This window comes from Streptopelia decaocto, assembly GCF_964273445.1.
Source record: "Streptopelia decaocto genome assembly, chromosome: Z".
Taxonomy (NCBI): Eukaryota; Metazoa; Chordata; class Aves; order Columbiformes; family Columbidae; genus Streptopelia; species Streptopelia decaocto.
In genome coordinates, this window is record NC_138657.1 from 63,788,630 (window position 1) to 63,810,679 (window position 22,050).

Genomic DNA, 22,050 nt, shown 5'->3' on the forward strand with positions numbered 1-22,050 from the left:
AGAAAGATGTGTTGGCTTTCCTAAGTGTTTATCTTAAAACCAATAAATTTGTGGCAAAGGCTCTAGAAAAAAACAGAACAACACATTCTTGAGATGATACTTCACTGTTAGTTCCAAATATTTGTAAGACGATGTACAGAAGGAGCTGTTATTTCAAGTTTTATCTCTACAGAATACAACAAAATACTAATGGAAATTGAGAAGAGTTAAAGCAATCTAAGAAATAAACATTAAAGAGTCATGTATGAAGCATAATTTTTAAAGTAGAAAGGACTGTTAAACTTCTTTACTTTGTCTATTACCTGCATTTGCATCTTATTAAACAGCTGATAAAAACCTCCACAATGGAAATCTTGGCATCACTTGCCATAAATCTGAAAGCCAACTGTAACTATGAGCACTTAAAAGTGCTCACAGAAAATTTTGTCTTATTTTCCTATGGCAAAGCACACAATTTATTAAATAAAATAATAAAATTATAGACCAAAAAGGTGCTGATTTTTAAAAAAGCTTAGAATAAAATGTATGTCTTAGCCCCTAAGAGTACTGGTGCTCTGTTATGTTATAAGGTAAACACGTGGGTCACGCTACATGTGAAAGGCTTCGAGGCGTATTCTCTTTGGATCTTCTGGGTGTCTCAGGACTATTCCATATCGCAGCAGCAGCTCAATGTAAGGTACCCAGAATGATTCATTGATTGTTACATAGGGTTCATGTGGTGTGTCCATTAATTTGCTAACAAGAATCTGGAAGACAAAAAGGAAATTAGGAAATTTAGGAAATTAACAAAACAGCTAGATTTTTATCTCCTTAGGGAAATTTGTACAAATTATTGTAATGAGACACTTACTTAGGCAATATAAGAAACACAAGCCTACAGGAGAAGTACAAGACCTGGCCAAGGTAAAAGTAAAACAAAGAACTTCCCATTAACTTAATTACAACTTTTTTTATGTAAAAATTAGAACCTGAATTCTCCTTTTATCCAGACTAAGCTTTGTACTATCTGTCAAAATTCTTGGTAGATTTTAGATAGTGTAACTGTAAATATCTAAAAAATCTGCACATGAAAGTGGTAAATCCTTGTATAATTCATCTTTAAATTGGTATCTGTTAATTTAAGATTAGAAGCATTAAGTAAGAGAGAAAAGCTAGATTTTTGGGAATCGCCTCAAACTATGAATTACTATCAACAAATAGTATTTCTCCCTCACTCTTTCAGATTTTAGCAGAGAAGAATGTCCATCTTACAATTTTTCTAAATTTCATCTCACTAATGAGCTAAAAACATATCTATCTTCTTAGACTGAGAATTCTTTTTTCCTGTATTTTGTGTCCTTCTGTAGCTAATGTTCGAAATAAGCTTGCACTTTCAAAAAATTAAACATCATAGTCCTACTTTAGCTTCATTATGCTTGCAAATCAAATCTTTCTGCTTATCTCATAAATGGATTATCCAAATTCTTAATATCACTTCATGTTTAGGCATGACAAGCGAGCACCTTACAACAATTCAGCTCCTCTTGATACTTTCTCAATTCTTTGTTCCTTATCTAAATACAGAATTAGTTAGTAGAGTTTAAAACAAACATCAGTTTTGACATAGTTTTTCTGTCTTGGAGACCAAGAATATGCCCGTATAGTATTGCTCATGGGGAATACTTTACACATTATGGATTAAATAATATTACCCACCCCATGGTGTTCTCTCCATATTCATCCCAGATATTTCATCTTGCTACTCAGAACTTCTAAATGTTATAGCTTTCCCAGTTTCAGTAGGTACCAAATATTCTGTCTCTTTATTGCTGAAGAAAAGCTCAAAATCTGCACTACCAGATTTCACTCCTTTTTCAATCACTGCTATTTAAAAAAATACTGTTCTTTTTCAGAACATTCAAAATAATTGTTCCAATTTATATCTTTTGTACTTATCTGCTCCGATTTTGAGTATTTAGTCCAAATGCATGATTTTAGATGAATTGTTACTTAGTTTTTTCTGACATTTGATATTCCAAAATAGCCTTTATGGCTGTAACCTTACATACATCTGTATTGTAAACAGCCTTTCAAATCTTAAACTAGTTCACTAAATTCTCAGGCAGAAAAGAAAAATCCTCAAACTGTTTACAAGGAAAAGAACTACTACATTTGTAAAAAGTTACAGCTCATTACTGCAATGAAAATTAGTATAATAAAAATTCTGAGGGTTGCATGGGAAAAGAGCTTACTGCTTGCTTACTACTTACAGTAACTTAATGAAGTAGGTACTGATATACCTAAATAATATAAATGTATACAGCTGGCTTGTCAAAGTGGATTTATTAAAATGTACACTTTCATTGTTTAACAAACACATGGAGACTGAGGAGCCACGGTTAGGAACACATGCACTGATTGTAATTCTGTGAATGAATTACATCGGTACAACAGCAAAGCCTAAATCTGTAATTATAATACAACAGTGACTTTGCATGTCTCTTTAAGAAACTACTATCTGTATGCAAGAAAACACTTTTGAAATTTAACAGGCACTTGAAGCTAGAACCAAGTTGCTCAACAACAACAAAAAAACCACCTCCCATAAAACAAAGATAAGGGACATGGACAGTTTATGCCAAGATAGTTAAAATTAAAAATAAGCCTGAATTTTTGGAAGTAGTTTGTTCTTCCAAATGGAAATCAGACTTTACATGGATGTGTTCACATTTTGAGATTAACAATATCAGAAAAATATGAAGGGTAATTTTAAAGCATTAGAAGAGCTTTAAAATTTTAATTCCATAGAGAATGTGGCTATTTTAAATTCTGATCTATTTTCAAGCTCTGCCTAATTTGGCATTAATAGGCATGCTGAGATACTTGAAGCATGTTAAATGATTTTAATGATGTAAGCCCAAAGTCTGGGCTTTAAACTCAAGTACAACAATGTCATAGTGACCAGATCATAGCATCTTAATACCAGAAAGTTGTTATTCATCAAGTTTTCCCTCAGGAAAAAACTTCTTCCCCCAGAGAGGTCTTACACATAAGTTCTTACAACTGTCTGAAGAGGATTGAGGAGGAATAGGAAATCTCACTTCAAAAGCTACATTTAAGACAAGAAGGAACAACGCTAGTGAAAACATTTTTTAATGCTCCTTCAAATTTATGCTTTGCAATTCAAATTAATAAATTGCACTGTGATTAAAATACGCACTAAGCAATGCTGGCATACTTATAAAAATCAATTAGAAATGCATGAAACACATTCATTTGATTTCCTCACATGAGAAGATAATCCAGTTAATACACAAGACTACACATTAATTGGTCATTTTATAACTGTTATTGTATTAATTTCAGAAATACTTTTATTGAACAGTACAAAATATAGCATGAAATGGAACAATTCTTTTTCTATTAAGTGTAGCATTTCTCCCCTCCCATGAGCCACTAAGGCTCACAAAACTTCTTTAAAATAATAATTATAAAATTAAGAAATAAGGGATATTAATTCTCCAGCTTAAGGAGAAAATTTAGTTATCTAAACTACTCCCACATCTCTTTTAAAAAATTGAGGGTTTAATTTGATAGGAATTGAAATAGGAATCTGACATAACATTCTTAAACATTCTGCTTTTCAATTAACTATCTTAAACCTATGTCATATACTGTATTTTATCTTATTAATATATTATAATCAGTTCTCAGCATTGGAAAATCCCTCAGATGTCTGTGTAAAAAAAAATCTTACCTCTATGATTTCATTCAGTGTTATCAGTTCAGCTGGCTGTTCAGAAGAATTCTGGAAAGATAACCACCCCCCAGCCAAATTAAAAAAACTCAAAGCTAAATAGTCAGGAAAAATGTTAATTGACAAAGAAAAATAATCACACAATTATTTGATTGCATAGTATAAAACAGTTGAGGACTTTTACTCAGATTTATTCATGACAGAAATACAATGTAGTACTTAAATCTACCAGTTCAATATCATATACATTATATATAACATTTTTTTAATTAAGTATTTTAAAATATTAATCTTAAGTGATCATAGTATATATACCTAGGTTTACCTTTAAATAAAATCAAATACATCATATTTATAATGTAGTACAGTGCAAAACATTCTACAAATAAGATCTTGTAGGAAAAAATAAAATTATTTTGTGAACTTTAGAAAAATGTTTACAATGCACATTTGACACAGCTTGACTTCAATTCATAGTGCCTTGATATTTTTTCATGATGTACTAATGAATATTTGTTTATTCTTACTCTGACTTCAATTAAAAAACTGGCCAAGCTTAAGAAATAGAATCATTAAAAACTGGGGAAAAAAATAGAAAATAAGTTATTGATATAATTCAAAAATAACCTGTTTTCATTTGTAGCAAGCAAATCAAACCTATTTGCCTATGAAGTGATAAGGATTCCTTAGGCAGCAATGCCAACAAAACTGCTTGTTCTGTTATGTGGTGCACCTGATTATTCTAAAATTATTTTAAAAAAATTATTTTAAAATTTTAAAATGAAATGTTAAGGTTTTAATTGGATATTAGCAAAAGGTTCTTCACCCAGAAGGTGCTGGAGCACTGGAACAGGCTCCCAGGGAGGTGTCACAGCCCCAAGCCTGACAGTGTTCAAGAAGAGACTGGACAACACCCTCAGACACATGGTGTGAACTGTGGGGTTGTCACATGCAGGGACAGGAACTGGACTCAATGATCCTTGTGGGTCCCTTCCAACTCAGAACATTCTATGATTCTATGAATTTTATCCTTTTTCCCCATCCACTTCACATTCAACAAAATAAAGCAGATAATACAGAGCTGGTGACTGCTTACTCAGCACTGCTGTTGAACATGTCAACTTAAGTCCTAAGATATAAACAGCTATGCAGCACCTTAGACGAATTCCACTTCTGGAACAGAATAATATAAGCAATAAAGAATTTGTGAAAGGCAAATTTGGATTTTTAATAATCCAAAGCAAGTTCTGGCTTCTTTTGTCCAGTCACAGTCTTAATATTCTCACCTTCAGAAAGCCACAAACCACAGAAAGCAGACATGCTGCCTACTCCATGGAAACCTTGCAAGCCATGGAGTTAAGGCTCAATAATGCCTGTCTTTCTGTCTTTATCTTGATACTAGGCTGAGTGAAACACAATAAAGATGCTTGAAGATGGCTGAATAAGATTTGAAAATGGACATCATGCCTTGAAGGTTCCAATTGTTATTTTTATGTGCAAAATATACACTTCTGTGAAAAAACAGGTTGTGTTTTTTTTAATAATATTGGGTTTTACCAGTTTCCAAGCAAGATTAATCGAAGGGGATGCAAATATAGAAAATGGGCATCCTGAGGATAAGCCAGGGAATTGAAAAAAAACATCTTACGGAAGAAAAAAGTTTTGCTAGTTCAATTACCAGAACAAAGAAAGAGGGTATAAGATTGCTGTCTAGAAATATATCAGGAAGAATAAATACAAGAAAGAAAAAGAGCTATTCTAAGGACAATACTGGCATAAGAATATATAGATCTATATTTAAAGTGAATAAATTGAAAGTGGAAGTTAGGAGTTTCTGACCAGAGTACTGAGGTACTAGAACAAACTCCAATAGAAACAGTAGTAACAAAAATAATTAGTTTTAGAAAGGAGCTCAATGATAATATTATAGAAATTATATTATGTGGTTGCCTGAAATAACAGGGAACTGGATTAAAGAAATCCTTTATATTATTGTATTATTAAGTGTATCTGAAATAAAAATCAAACTCTGCCTTTTCTGTAGCTTTTTTGTAACTATTCTTTCAAATAATAATGGTAAAAAGTTTATTTTTACTGCAGACTTTGAATTTATTATGCAAAATACTCTGACTGCCTTTTTTGCCTAAAGTTTCACATAATTTTTGGCCTAGTTTGCCTGAACAGAAACTGATGGCTAACATTCCAAACTACATTGTAATTATAAACACTTGTCCTTATTATTGTTCCAAAAACATTGTTAGACAATTAAAATTTGCTTTGCCAAGGAAAATATGAATCTGCTTGCCTAGTCCAGTGAATAAGGAAGTGGAACAATCTGGAGTGAACCCCTCACCATTTCCAAGTTTGGCAGAGCTTGCAGTTCAGTAAGAAATACAATACATTGCTATGCATCTCATTGGATAAAGGATACATGCATTAAAAAAGAAAATACCCAGCTGAGAACAGCATTAAATAATACAAACGAACCTGAAAATACCAATTTAACCTAAAGAATCAACTGTAAGAAATATACTTATTTCAAAATATAACTGCAAATTCTATACTAGTGACTTTAAAGAGATATGTCATCTAATTAAATAGAAACTGAACATTCCAAATTTAATAGTTATTGAGAAAACCTTACCTTGTTTGCAGCAATTCCATCTTTCTTTGGAAGGGGAAAATGTTCTTCTAGGAATTCATGCAAAGTATTCAAGAGGTCTTTCTTAAATGTCTTTAGTTGCAACATCTTATTTTGTAGTTCACACAATAATTCCTTTTTTGAGCTAATAGTAAAAATATAGAAGTACAATATGAAATTCAATCTAGTAATTAAAGTGTTCTTCTTAAGTAAAAAAGAGCCTTACTTTCTATTGTTTTCAGTTCAGCATCTCGAATCACAGGATATAAGCAGATAGCAGTATTTTCTGTGTTTCAAACATGAATTACTGAGTTACTATTTGATCTACTTAACAAAACAAGAGTATGTTCTAGGAGTTTGCTTGCTCATTTGCTTTTGTTGATATTTAAGTTCTTCAACATAAAAACTCAGCACTGCAGAAATACCTTTTTCCAGAAATTTCTTCAACTTGGGCTTTTATCTCTTGTTCAATTCCAGTAAGAGCATCTAGCACCTGCTCCTGTTCTTCAAGCCATTGCTGCTCTCTTTGAAACATAAAAAGTAGGAAATGGCACAACATATAAATAGTTTTTCTGGACAGTAAAAAACAAAATAATGTGTGATAAAAAAGCTTAGAGCACCCATAAATCCAAATTATTACATTACCTTTTCAGATCTTCTTCCAGTTGCCTATTCTTTGACTCAACTGTTGACAGCATCATTTCAAGATCATTCTCTACTTTCTGCAACTATAAAAAATAAAACCTACAGTTTGCAGATAGTCCAGCCTGTAGTATTTGTTCTATGTAAGGTTACGTCTATAAATCTGGTAAATAGGGCCAAAATTATCTGTAATTTCTTAAGAAACATGTTTATATAGTGACTGTTTTTAAATCCAGTTGGAGCTATTTAAAACATTACTGTCACCAGCTGCTCATTAGTGTCTAATTGAAGCTCTATAAAACAACATGGTCGATTTTACCTGAAGCAGATTATGGAGCACACACATGAACTACTCATCTGATGGAAGACTGAGGAGAAAACATCTAGAGCACCAGAGCTGTGCGGTCTAAATCATTGCAGCTGCTAATCCCTGCTAATTGCACCAACATAAAATGTATAGCACTGGATTGAGTCAAGTCTTTCCTTAGGGTATTATGTTCTACAAAGCAGTATTTCTAATAGTTTACATGTCTAAAATACAAAACTATGATTTAGACGTATTTTGTCTCCATCTATATAAACTATGAGAATTTCAATCTTTAGCTCAAAGAAATCGAAATTTTGAAAATATTCTACAGAAGGGAACACGCTGTATACATGCAACATCTGAAAAAAATTCGGAATCCTCAACAAAATAGGCCACAAAATGGGATATCAGATCAAACATGCCATAGCACGAAAGTCAATTGAAAATATATAACCAAATAACTTGTTAATAGTGTTAACAGTGGCTGGGTTCCCTGTTGTGAGTGATACTAGAGGGACACAATCTGCTAGGAAGAAGAAAACCAGAAAGTATTTTTGAAGATATTCTCAGGTCATGTCACATACATATGTCCAATCACCATACTGTAAAGCTACCCCTAAGATATTCTTGATTTGGTCTTTCTTCCAAGGCTGGAAGAACTCAAAAATTTATTTTTCAATTATTATCACAGAACTCTAAATCTAAGAACGCTCACTTTTTTGTGTAACACATAAAGTTTCATTATTTTTTATCGAGTATGAAATGCAATATGTAAAAACTTTTTGTTTAAAAGATCGATCATTACAACCACAAAATTTTAGTAGTTATAATACATTAGAAAACATTAGAACAACAACAATGCCTGAAGAAACATACACAGTATCTTAGCAGTTGTCCATCACAGGAGTAGTCATAGGAAAATGCAGGAATTCTACATACTTTCATTTTTTTCAACATTTTTAAATGTTGAAAAACATTCTTTTAACAAACAAAAAGTCTTACCTCTTGTTTTCCTAATTTTACCAGTACATCTGGATTGGTAGAAATTACTGAAAAACAAAACGAATATTTTTTTTTTTTTTTACATTGGATGATATAGACTTGTTCATACTGAAAAGCAGCCTGGCTAGAGAGAAACTTGTGTAGCCTCTAAAAAAAGTAGCTTGGCTGCCAGCAGCAGCTTAACCACATTTTGTGGTGTCCTGCTGGGCTAAGCTACTGTCACTTTTCAGCAAGTTAAATTAGACTGAAAGAAGTGTGGTATTAAAGCTTCTGAGTTATTTTTTATACTGGAATTAGTTTAGGTACATAATACTGAAATGTGAAGTCCACTCATTCTCCAAGATAAGCAAGCCTGATTTTGCCAGTGGAAGAGATTCCACCAACAACACCAGTGTGGGCAATCAAATTCTTCCAGTCTTGTTAAACAGCCTCACAAATGCTTCATCAGGTTTGTAAAACCTATCAGATTTAAAGAACCTAAAAATCATGTTACTCATCTTACTGTTCACAAGAATAGCTACATGTAGGGAGAAGAAAGGCCCAGCAAGGACAATGTCTTAACTCCAACCCTGAGCAAGAGTTGTACTTGAGGGAAAATACAGTACTATTCAAGGATGTGGTAATGTTTCCCCCAAATGCTTCTGCAAAAGGCTCATGGATTTTCAGAATAAAAAGTGAATTTTTGTATTTGAAAGCCTTCTATGGACTTCAATCAATTCTCAGTTCCATGTCAGCTTGCAGCATCTACATAAATGTATGGCTTCTGAAAAAGTAAAGCATTTGAATTTATTAATAGTAGAACTGAAAGCTGCTCTAACAGATTTAAATCTTAATACAATGGGAATATTTTTTGTCCAAGCTAAGGCTAATCTTAAAAATGATTACTTCAATAAAAGCTCTTATTTTAACAAAAAGAAAAACACTTAACCCTCTCATAAAAGCATTGAATATGACCTAAATACAATTCAGTTAATTTCATAAATTGATAAAAGTACTTTTTTTTTTTTTTTGTAAGGTAACTTTATTGGTTTTATCTCCACAAACCTTGAGAAACCCTTGGTTAGTAGTTTTTAAAGTAGTGTTGTTTTTCAAGACGAAATTCTGTAAAACTACTGTGTTCATAATATTTTAAGTTATATGTCTCAATAAAATCTCTTCTACTTAGGCAAATTACTTTCTCTAGATCTCAACACAAAATTTGAGTGCTCCCAAATTTAGCTTATGTTTAAGAGCTGTGGGAGGCAGTGGCCTTTGCAATTATTAGAGCAAGATTTCTTCAATAACACAAATATCCTACGTAGACATGATTTCTTTTCTAGGAGAGAAATCACTAACTCTGATTTAGTGAAGGGACAGCGCAGATCTAAGACACTGGGACAACATATTATGGCAACTGCTATTGTAAAGAACACAGGTTGCTCCATCTACTATCAGTGAAAGCTTTTTCAGTTATGAATCATTACACTTGCAAAAATCAAATGTCAAACAGAATTGCCTGGTGATATATAGTACAATTACTAAGCAAAATACTACCAGATGTTAGGAATGGAAAAGCAACTACTATGCATATTTATACAGATACTCATATTAAAATAAGAGGAGTTTGGCAGCATACTGACATTTTGCAAAGAAAAATAAAAATCCTGCAGAGACCACAACTGTTCTATATGGCTGCTTCTCCTTCCTTATTTTGCAAAGCTAACAGTCAAATTCTGTTTTTATTTCAGCTGGCATAAGGTTAATTTTTTTTCCTAGTAGCTGGTGTAGCGCTGTGTTTTGCATTCAGTGTGACAATAACGTTGATAATACACTGATGGTTTTAGTTGTTGATGGGTAATCAAGGACTTTTCAGCTTTCCACCTCTGCCAATGAGGAGGTACACGAGAAGCCTGGAGGGGGCACAGCCAGGACAGCTGATCCAAACTGGCTAAAGGGATATTCCACACCATAAAACATGATGCTCAGTCTATAAACTAGGGGAGTTGGCTCTGGGGGCTTGGGGACAAGCTCTGTATCCATCACAAGTGGTGAGCAATTGCATTGTGGACCACATGTTTTATGTATTCTTTTATCATTGTTATTATTTTATCTTCCTTTACTGTCCTATTAAGCTGTCTGTATGTCAACCATTTGTATCAACAGTTTTTTTTAATTCTCTTCCCCATCACACTGTAGGGGAGGGAGTGAGCGAGCAGCTGTTTGTGGGGGTGTGAGCAAGCAGCTGTATGGTGGCTTAGTCGCCAGCTGGGGTTAAACCATGACAAAAAGCCAAATGCTTGTTAAAACATTTTAATTCAGCTGATTTAGCAGCTCTAGAGCTACAAAAATAGTATCAGAAATTGAGAAAGAACAACAGAATCAAGTAAAAACTTCACTAAAATAAAATTTGCATTGTGGATTCAAGTCTGTTTGCCAATATTGTGCCCAAAGAAACATAGAACTGCCAAGTTATAACCTCTGAAAATAAAGTTTAAAATTGAAATGCTGACAGGCCCTCATTTACAAGAAGTAAGCTGGCCATTACTAAAAGCAGAAAACAAAGTAACAAGACAGACTGACATTCATGCTCTATTAGTAAATTGTCTGAGATGAGTATTTCTGCTATTTTGATAAATCCAGATAATGTTTTCAAATGTTTCCTTCGAAACAAACAGTAGGTAGAAAGGAGACAAGGTGGACAAAGAAGATGTAAGCACAGTAGACTCCTGATTTTCATACGAACATTGTATTCAAATTCTTAGCAGCAACTCTTTTTTTCTCCCTCAGAATGGTAGCCAAAAAGGCAAAGCTTTGGCTGCAAAATACTACTTGCATTATAATACACATACATCATTTCTCTAGTACAAAATTAAGATTTCTAATAATAAATCATATCACCTGGGAACAAGTAATGGTTGAGCAAAGCAAGTCAGCAGGCAATAAAAATAGGTCAAGCCCCAAGAATGTTTTTAATCAATAGCTTAATGTTTAAAATAATTACATATTTTAGTAAGGAAACCCAAAATCTCCAGGTATCTTACACAGATAAAAACTGTGCTTTCAATTCATTTGCTTTAAGCCAGCAGCTTATTCATGAGCAGCAGCCAAGACCCAGTATTTTGTAAATTCATTCAATGTCATACTTTTGGTCTACATACCTCTAAGAAGCTTCTGAAGCTGACCATTCTTAGAGACAGGCTTACAAAGCACATGAACTATGAATTTATTCTAACAGAGTAACAATATCTATTTATAAGAAAGAAAAAGTTTTGATTTTTTTTCTAGCTCATATTATTTAACACAATAGGCAGCAAGTACATGAACTTTGAAAGAAGCTGGAGAAGTGACTTTAACGTTAACCTGAAAATGCATCCCAGTTTTGCCAAATGACAAAGTACTGGAAATCACCATTTGCTGTCTAAAATGAATTCCTATCATTTGTCAACAACAAAAAAAATCAAGCCTCTCTGCCATAATAATATTCAAATTAGTCAATGCATCCATTTTAAGATTAAGTTTTATTGGGTTGAAATGTGCTAATGGGTTCTTCACAGGAGACAAAACTGTGAGTGCTACCAGAATACTTATAGTATAGTGTAAACTGTTTTAGGAGTCTCCAGATGTGACATCTGAAAAAAACAAACTACTTTCCTCACACTTAGATTCTGAATGGTTTTATTTTCAGTGTCTGGCCACATCAGCCTTGCAAAGTGCAATCAGTCACAACTCATGCTTATGTACAAAAAGAATTTTGAAAAACTGAAGAATTCATATACTTTGACTGATAATGCCCAAAAAATATAAGAGCTACCACTTGACTCAGTGGTTTGTACTTCTCAGGATCAATAAATGATCTGGATTCCTTTGTTTTTAAAACAAACTCAAGTGTCTTTTACCACCTCTTCTTGACATGAAATCTATTATTCCTGTTAAATCCAAGCTAGATATTCTATTATGATGTAATGGGCTTATTGCTGAAGGTTTACTTCCAAGTTTCAGCTAGTACATCACAATACAACTCATTTTTCTGAAGTATTAATAAAAAAAAATCAAATGAGGTATGGCTAAAAATATGTCTGGGCAAATTATTGTTAGTTTGTTAGCAAGACTTAAAAAGAAAAAAAAATACATATTAGTTTCTTAAAATAGAAAATGAAGACAAAATCATTTGTAGTTCTGTCCTAAAAAGGAAATACAAATGAAAGATGGAGAAGAAACAATTACAGAAAGGAGAAACCTGAAGCTAAGAGCATGTTCTGATTTTGTTAAGAACAAGTTTCTCTTTTAGTGAATTTGCCTGTCAACTAAAGCTTTCATATTAGCTGTATTTTCCTGGAGAACCAGATACATGTTTTAGTAAACACAGCAATGGAATGCAAACTTATTGATAAGCATGGATGGACATCATGCAACAGGGGCAACGAGAAACAGGTGACCAAGAAACTGACCAACTGAGTATAACATCCCATTCATGTGAATACTTCATAAAAAAGTGGGAGATCACGAGGATCTCGTCCCTTTTTCCTTATGGCCGACATTAGGAGAAGACCTTGCTAGTCATCCCTGCAAACTGAGGCCTAGTGACAGACTGAATCCTGCTCCGGTTGGCTGCAAAGCCCAATCCAGGACTTCGGGTGCCGGCTCTACAGTTGCTGCGACTTTCAAGATTGGTTTTGTATATTTTGTATTATTTTCTCTATTCTTATTAGTAGCATTAGTAAAACATTTTTAATTTTTTCCAACTCTCTTCTCTCTGTCCTTCTTTCCCTCCCGATCACTTGTCCTTAGTGGGAAGGGGAGAGAGGGTGAGCCGAAGGGAGAAGGGGGAGAGGAGGTTAACAATACATCTGCCACAGTTTCATTGTCACCCTGCAATCAAAACCATTGACACCGCATAATGAACTTTTATTTTTGTGTTAGGAGATCTTCTAACAGTTATTTTTCCATTTAACTTACTGATGAATGGTGATATGAATCATGCATTTCTTTGTCTAGAATCATAATTTTAAACTATAGCAGAATTCACTTTGAATTCTAAATTCACTTAGAACTCAAGTGCAAAAAGAACATAGAAATGAAACATACATGCTACTGTGGGAGTATTTAATTTTTAAACAGCTATAGTATGAAAACACAATCAGCAAACATTTGATATATACACACAGTTTAAGGTGCCTAATTAAAAGAGACTTCACAGAAATTTATATGTGTATACCTTAGATGGAAACAGATACTTACATTCAGGACATCTGTTTTGCAATTGACGACATTCCACTGACAAAGCTCTCACTCGTGCCATTAACAAGGAAAGCTGTACAACAAGAAAAGAAGCATTTCTTGAAGTGTCTTGAGTTTCAATGGAGTAAAATAAGATAGAAAAAAACAGTAGTAAAAAATAGTAGAAAAAGTAGTAGAAAATAAGACAGGAAAATAAATAAGCAAAATAAATACATAGACAAATGAATAAGTAGTAAATAAGATAGAAACTCAGTTATTAAGTTTATAGAGTAGACAAAATAGCATCTATTACAATAGACCACTCATTCCTCCCAAAGACTTACAAAACCACTCACAGGGATCAAGAAACACTTTTTTTCCCCCAAAAGGAGGAAATCAGAAGTAGACAGAGTTGGCATTTTCTCCTTTTCCTTTGTACTATCAGATAATGATCACAACTGAAGATAAGCCTCTAGAAGCAATGACAATACTTCACATCCATACTCTTCCTTAGATGCATGGTTGATTCACAATTTAAGGTTAAATGCCTGATTTGTGATCACTAAACAGAAGATTGGCTTCCAAAAAAATAACAGTAGTCAAATATATCTTCTATCAAAACTGCATCTGTGAACTCGACAAAAATGCTTTAAAACCAGTGCTTTAGTTCACTGTAATCACTGAAAATACAGGAGTAATAAAAAAAGTCCCACCTGTTCAGGAAAGTTTATTAAAAAACCCTAAACATTTTTTAAAAATGTACTTATTTTACTATCTTACTATGTTCTGAGGAAAGAATACATTAGTTATGACTATTCCACTTCCTGAAACCAAGGACTACACCTATAGTTTTTTTAATACGTTGTAAATTACATATTGATATGATATTACAAGTATTCTGATAAGATATTAAGCATAATTTTAAATACAAAAGTACTGCTGATATGGTCAAGCATTCAATAAAAAGCACTGCAGATTGCATTTGTCTTTACATCAACTAAAAAGAGAAAAATATGCTAAGAATCATAAGCCAGGTTCTTACAATAAAAATATCCAAAACTGGCAACTTAAGTTTAGCTTTTGACTACTCAAAATAACTTTGTACAGTGCATCTTCAAAAGAGAAATCCATTGAGTCACCATCTTGCTATGACAGTTTTCAAGAAAAGCATATCTCAGAAGTTTAAGTATTAATTACAAGAGTATGATGTGCTGCAGTAAAGCTGCAAAGAAAGGTGAAAACCTCAGCCTACACACAAAGTTACACAAAATTTATTTCTACTTATAGGATTTTATCCAGAGTCCTACAAGAAGAAAAAAGATTGTATTTTATGCATTTGAATATCCATCTTCATTTCTTTATTCTGATTAAATAATAGTTTATGCGAGCGGTGGAGGAACAAGGCAGGGCAACTCAGTGTGAGTGATAACGCATTGTTCAACTTTATTGCCGTTAACGACACCTATTTATACAGGTTTCAGTAATTATGCATACTTGTCACTTGCTGATTGGCTTAGATCCAAAGGTTACATTTGCCTGACCCTCCTACTTGAGGTTAGCTGGCCGGACGAGTTTTGTGCCTCCTCAGCTCCCACCTCCCCAAAGTTGTTTACAATACTTGTCAAGGTCACAGTGCCCTTGCCGATTCTCCTAATGACCAGCAGTCATTAGGCCTATTGAGGCATTGAGGCCTAGTTATGCTAAGCTCCTAAATCATGACAAACTGCTAACTTATCAGAACAGAACTCTTATTAGAACAAACATTAGAACAAAACTCTTAGAACAAACTCTGGTCGTGCAACTGCTCCATGGATTCATGTCCTTTATCTTTAAGCCACACCCTAACAAGTTTAGAACATAGTTTATTACTAGCAGATGTCAGTAATTGCATAGTAATTAAGTATCTGAATGTATTCAATATATAAATCTCTGAAGCAAAGTGTTCTTTTTGTTAATTATTCAGTCAAGTGTATTGAACTAACCATCTGAATACTCTAATTGAAGTAACATAAGATGGAGATTTAATACCCACATATTACATGTAACCAGCCCAATGTTTGTCTGTTTATGCCTTGCAAATCTGGGGTCCTCATACAAATTCTGTTTTAAAGATTCCCATTTAGAATACACAAACAACTGAACAGCCTCCCAGGGCTCAGTCTTGGGGCCAGTTCTGTTTAATGTCTTTATCAATGATCTGGATGAGGGGATTGACTGCACCCTCAGTAAGTTTGCAGATAACACCAAGTTGTGTGGGAGTGTTGATCTGCCGGAGGGTAGGAAGGCCATACAGAGGGATCTGAACTGGCTGGATTGGTGGTCTGAGGCCAATTGTATGAGGTTCCACAAGGCCAAGTGCCAGGTCCTGCACTTTTGTCACAACAACCCCAGGCAGCGCTACAGACTTGGGGAAGAGCGGCTGGAAAGGTGCCTGGCAGAAAAGGATCTGGGAATGTTGATTGACAGCGGCTGAACATGAGCCAGCAGTGTGCCCAGGTGGCCAAAAAGGCCAACAGCAGCCTGGCTTGTATCAGGAATAGCGTGGCCAGCGGGACTAGAAAGTGATTGTGCCACTGTACTCAGCACTGGTGAGGCCCCACCTTGAATCATGCCTCATCGTAAGAAAGACATTGAGGTGCTGGAGAGAGTTCAGAGAAGGGCAGTGCAGCTGGTGAGGGGCCTGGAGCACAAGTCTGACGAGGAGCAGCTGAGGGAACTGGGGCTGTTCAGCCTGAAGAAAAGGAGGCTGACGGGAGACCTTATCACTGTCTACAACTACCTGAAAGGAGGCTGTAGCATGGAGGGTGTAGGTCCCTTCTCCCAGGTAGCAAGTGAGAGGACAAGAGGAAATGGCCTCAAATTGTGCCAGGGGAGGTTTAGACTGGAGATTAGGAAAAAATTCCTAACTGCCCAGGGAGGTGGTATTTAAAGGGCGTTTAGATGAGGTTCTTAGGGACATGGTTTATTGCTAGAGTTAGGTTAGGTTATGGTTTGACTCAGTGATCCTGAAGGTCTCTTTCAATTCAAATGATCCTATGATTTTATGATTCTATGTAACTTTTTTTCTATATGTAAATGCAACTTTTCGGTATTTGCTAGACACATACTTCAGAATACAGCTTCAAAGTTAATAAGAATTGGAAACATACCATATATTCACAGAAAAGTAAATAATTCATCGAGAATAATAATAATAATTTAAAAAATCTACATTACCTTGGCATTCGATTTCAGCAGCGTTTCCGTTCCCAGAAGCAGTATCTGGCTCTGACACTTTGTAGAAAACAAACAACCCAAAAAATGTTTACTTACTCTCCCTTTTGTAAGAAAGAAATGCAATGCTTATAAATTCCAACAAGTTGTTCAATATAGGAATAAAGGGGTTGTGACTTGGCTCCTACCACATACATCAGAGCTTTACTCAGAACACAAAATTAAGAAATATTTTGAAGTCATACTGTTAGAGAATAGACTGCCCTAGCTTACTGAGTTATTTAGTATATTGCTTTTGGTAGAATTTGTTTAGAAACTGCTAATATAGAATTTGCTTAGGATAAGTAAGTTTGCTTAGCATTAACTTCTGCAAGCTGTGAACCCTTGAAACTTTCTGCTTTATAAAGTAAAAAAAAGGCCTGAGAGTCTTCGACCTAGAAGGGGAGCTGTGACCTGGAGATAAGTAAAGGAAAAGAACTACACCTAACAGAAGAATGTTTTGTCTGTTGTCAAGAACTTATTTTGCACAGTAGCAATGAAGGTCTGAGCTTTAACTGACAGGCTACCTGATGAAAATGAAGAGATCCAATGAAGAAAAGGGACACCCCAGACTCTGATTTCGTAATTGGCCCAGAGTGATGGGTGAGGGGTGGCAGCTTGGGGGTATAACTGTCTCAGTTTTTTCCTGCTCCATACTGTACCTTGCAAATATATTATTTATTTTAGAGGAATTTCTGGAATCCATGCCTATGTCTCTGCTACAGGAAGCCTAGGGGAAAGGAACTTCTCTAACCACAATAAAAAAATAGAATTTCAATTAATTGCAAAGTAGAAAAGTAGCAGCTAACAAAAGATGTATGATTTGAAGAAAAAGGGAAGTTATGAGAGAAAAGTGAGTGGAAAGACACTGAACAGACGAACATGAGAAACAAGGAAAGGAGAATCATGTACTGAATAGAAAAGTTGCTGACAAGTTACCACACTTGCTGCTACTATTCTGGCCCTCCTGAGTAATCACATTATAATACACATTTTTAGTTTTCACTCATTTAGGGCAATATACTGTGCACTTCAGAAAAGTTCTGATTTTTAGAAGTGTAATACATCAGCTTCCCATGACTGCAATGGGATATATATCTAGTCAGAAATTCACGCCACCACAGATATCCCAGGCTTCATCGGGAGACACCTGCTAAGCTCTTTCTTGTTTTATAGTGTTTGGAACTAAAGCACAATACAGGATTTCTCCAATAAAATCTGCTAAAGCTGACACACAATCGTTGGAACATCACATCATAAACCATATAAGCTAGGAGCTAATTCAATGACTATTGGCTGTTTAAACTTTTTGCTGAAACATGCTTGCATCCAGGACGCAACAATCACAAAATAATAAAAATCCTACTGTTTTTATCAACTTCCAAATATAACACACATTATCACTTCCTGTATTGTTTTGAGGATGCTGGGAATGACATACAAGATATCAGAGATTTTCAATTAAATTCATAATAATAAACATTCTAATGACCTTTCTTATCTGAAAATTTCAACGAAAGTTTGCATCCTTTGAAGTGCTGTGAAGCAAAACTTCTTTTGATAATTTATTACAGTACTCCAGAAACCTAAACACAGGATTCCCTGCCACCTGTTCAATACCAAGATAAGTTTACACGTAACAACAAATAAACTCATATTAGTCTTTTAAAAGCTAATTCTGTAAAATTACTGCACTGTGGGTTGTCTATACTTTGTTCTGCTTTAAGTCTGGAAGTATTTTTCCTTCAGTTTCCAATACTTTTTAAAGTTTGAAGCTACAACTCGGAAGTCAAGCAAATAGCATTAAAATATTATTAATTTTAATAATAAATAAAATTGAGTGAAAAAAGTAAGAATCTCAAAAAATAATTTAAAACATGTGTTTTCATCAGACTCAGCAGAATCTTATAGGATGCATAGGACTCCCTCAGAACTGTTAGAAGTTTGTCTCTCCTGGGATGTCTGTAAATAAAAATATTAGTAACTTGCACTAAAATGTTATTATTAGCATATTGGACCATACATCAAGAGAGATAAATTTTATTATTGAGGACATAACTGTCAGTTTATATAAGCATATGCTAACAACATCGTCCTTCTAAGCCTCTTTTGCCTCCCATTTTCTCTCTCCTTGAAGATCCAAAGTACTTGAGAATGGCACTTGTGAATCCCGTCTTGCATGAGGCTAAAGGATCTCAAGTCTCAGTGTACTGGTACTACCAGAACACAAGTAAATTGTTTAACTTTCCCTAGCTTTAACATATACTCTTATTCTGCTTAACTAAATCTTAACATCAGCATGCTGTAAACAAAGCTTGACACTTCAAGGCATTCTTCACCCCTGACAGCAGTTCCACCTTTGGCCTTTTTGAAGATCTTTTATTTTCCTTGCTGCCTGCCCCTGTTTTTTTTTCTTTTTCTTTTTTTTTTTTTTTTTGAGGTGGTTTCTTTGGAGGAGGTGGGGAAAGCATGCAGGGAAGGCTGGAGAGTTGAACAAACAAATGCTGAGGAAAGAAAGTCTATGACAAATCTAGTCTAACACTTGTGATTTGCATACCTCTTCTAGAAGCTTCCAAATACCCTCACATTCATCCAAGAGTTCTTCCTTGGCATCTACGGGAGAAACCGGGTCGCTGATGATATCTTGTATGCATTCAGCCTATTAACAAGCAAATAAAACAGTTATCATGTAGATCTACAACAATTATTTACAGATTACTGAATCATACCTGTTAGTTTCGGTCAAATACTTAACAGAGCAATCCCTTTGAATATGAAGCTTTCAGTTAACTCTCCTATATTTCCAGATACCACTCAATCATTCTGTAAAATTGGCTAACCATATTACCATAATAAAATTTGAAGACACTGTTAATATTTTTTAAAATCAAATCACAAAATCCCAAATTTTCAGAACTGCTTTGATTATCTGCAATAGTGGGTTTTTGGAAATTTTCTGATAACTTAAATAAAGAAACAAGAAGAGAACCTCACTTCTACAAAGCCACACTTCCATATACCTGCAAAGTTCTTAACCATAGTTAGTTCTGCTCTGTCTTCCAATAAATGTCCTAGTCTATTTCTCCTTGAGACAACTTGAACTCAGAATCTTTTTGATTAACAAATAAAAGTGTCTCGGAGGTTACCAGAAAACCAATCAAAAGAACCTGAAAGATGGGCCGACAACAAAGGAAAGAGGGCATCAGGACAGCCAAGGGAAAAAAATTAACCAAAGTTAAATGAAAAAGTTTTAGAAACTGTTGGATCAGATAGAAACTCATACAAATTCAGAAATTTAATTCTAGCTAAATCTACAAAGAGATACACGAACAACAGCAGCAATTAAGAGGGGAAAAGAAAGTAAAAAATGACACTCAAATGGATTTTTTTTAAAGCTAAAACAACCAACAGGAATTTCTTAGATGTACAAGATGCAGGAAGCCTTTAAAAATACTTAAATGGATCACTAAGTTCACCAAATAAGTAGAGATTTAAAAGCGATATTAAAAAATATTAAGGTCTTAAGAAGAAATAAACATCTCTGCCTTCTTGATGATGCACAAATTCCTAACTCAACCTTTTGTTCACCTTCAGAAAACACAGCATCAGAGAAACTTATTATGAAAATCCAAATAATTTAAAGGGAATTAAATATTTAACCAGTACCTCCAAAGTTCAAGTATACCATAGCAGAGTGGCTAAGAAAAAAATCAGAATGTCTCACTAGAGACTGCAAGTACTCTAGAGAACTGAAAGGTAGCAATACTTCTGCTAAGCCATCCTGGCAAAGTTGTTGCATCTGTAATTAAAAACAGAACACTAGAAAATCTGGGTTGCCATAATCTGATAAGGTCTAACAGGCACAGTTCATTTTTTGCAAAGGAAAATTACTGTCTTCTTAGGAGTCTTGGAATGGCTCCACTACTTAAAAGAGAACTATTTCACATAATTTATTACGATGTCTGAAATGCCTCCAGCGTAGTCTCCCACAGAAGGCTAATAAAGAAATTAAACAGTCTTGAGATGCAATGTACTTTTTTTTTCTCAGACCAAAAACTGTCAAGGAGACAAACAAAGAAAAAGCCTGAACAGGGAATTTTCATCATGGCAACTAGGCTCAGCAGCAGCAGAACTAAGAGGGCCTGAAACAAAACACCTTTGGAAATTTGAAAGGGATCTTTGAGTGGAATAAAAAGTCCTGTTCTCCTGTGTCCACCCACAATAATACAATCTGTCCACATGAACACATGATATGAAATAAACCTTTGAGCACATACCTAAGGAATAGAAAAAAAGTTTAAATTATTATAGTGATTTTATTATTGTTGACCATCAAAATTTCCGTGCTCGATTTTACACAACATACATATTACAAACAGATACTACAGGCCCCAGTAGCACAAGCCAAACTGACTTGTGGTCCCTAATATTGTGCCATTAATTACCTCTCAAAGTATATACGTCAAAGTATCATGTTCAGATTTTTCTCTTTGTAGCTTGCAGTTTTATCTGTTTCTGTATGTAAAATTAGGCTTCTATTTGTACACCATGCCTGAAAACCAAATACTTTCTTGGTGTGTTTCAACACGTTCTTTCTCACCTCATTTTAGAACTCCAAAATTAGGTAAAAAATAGACACAGGGACAAGTGTGCGTTGTGGGCTTTATGCCAGCCAAGCAAATAAGGGAAATGTTTCATGTCAACAACTACAAAAGGACCAACTACGAAAGGAAAATTGAGATGAGAAAGTAAGAGCAGCCCAGGGAAAACTGATGGGAAAAGTCAGAAAGCCGGGACTTCTAAAGAGAGTAACTTAAAAAATATTTTTTAAAAGGGCAAGATACAAACAACGGCACAAAAGACACCAGGCGGGAAGCTCCCATCGGCCCTAGCACAGGCCCCAGCACCGCAGCCCCGAGGGGAGGACACGGGAAAGGGGCTGATCCCACAGGCAGCGCTCCCGCGGCCCGCCCGCATCTTTCTTTCTTTCCTTCCTTCCCTCCCGGCGGCCTCACCGGCCGCCAGCCCGGCCGGGGCTCCTGGGCGGAAAAGCGGCTCCGCCTGCCCGCCCGCCGCAGCCCGGGCCCCCCGGGCCAGTGACGCCCGACCCGCGCCCGTTACCATGGTGTCTCCTCTCGGCCCTCAGCGCTCCGCGCCCACAGCGCTCAGTCCGCTCTGCGCGCGCTCCGCAACTATTGGCTGCGCCCCGAGGCGTCACTTTCAGGGCGCCCGGCGCAGGGTGTGGCGAGAGCTGGGGAAGGGGAAGCGCGAGAA

The 22,050-nt window shown here is 35.2% G+C and overlaps 1 protein-coding gene across 1 annotated transcript; it reads right to left on the reverse strand.

Moving 5' to 3' along the window:
- Nucleotides 1-146: 146 nt before the first annotated feature.
- On the reverse strand, nucleotides 147-21,994 carry CENPK (centromere protein K). The gene is made up of 10 exons (XM_082075531.1): nucleotides 21,898-21,994; nucleotides 19,334-19,435; nucleotides 16,741-16,797; nucleotides 13,546-13,618; nucleotides 8,329-8,375; nucleotides 7,023-7,105; nucleotides 6,803-6,901; nucleotides 6,381-6,522; nucleotides 3,737-3,787; nucleotides 147-746 (listed from the first exon to the last, which is right to left on the reverse strand). The coding sequence occupies exons 1-10, from the start codon at nucleotides 21,898-21,900 to the stop codon at nucleotides 588-590; spliced, it is 816 nt and encodes a 271-aa protein (XP_081931657.1). The 5' UTR covers nucleotides 21,901-21,994; the 3' UTR covers nucleotides 147-587.
- Nucleotides 21,995-22,050: the final 56 nt, after the last annotated feature.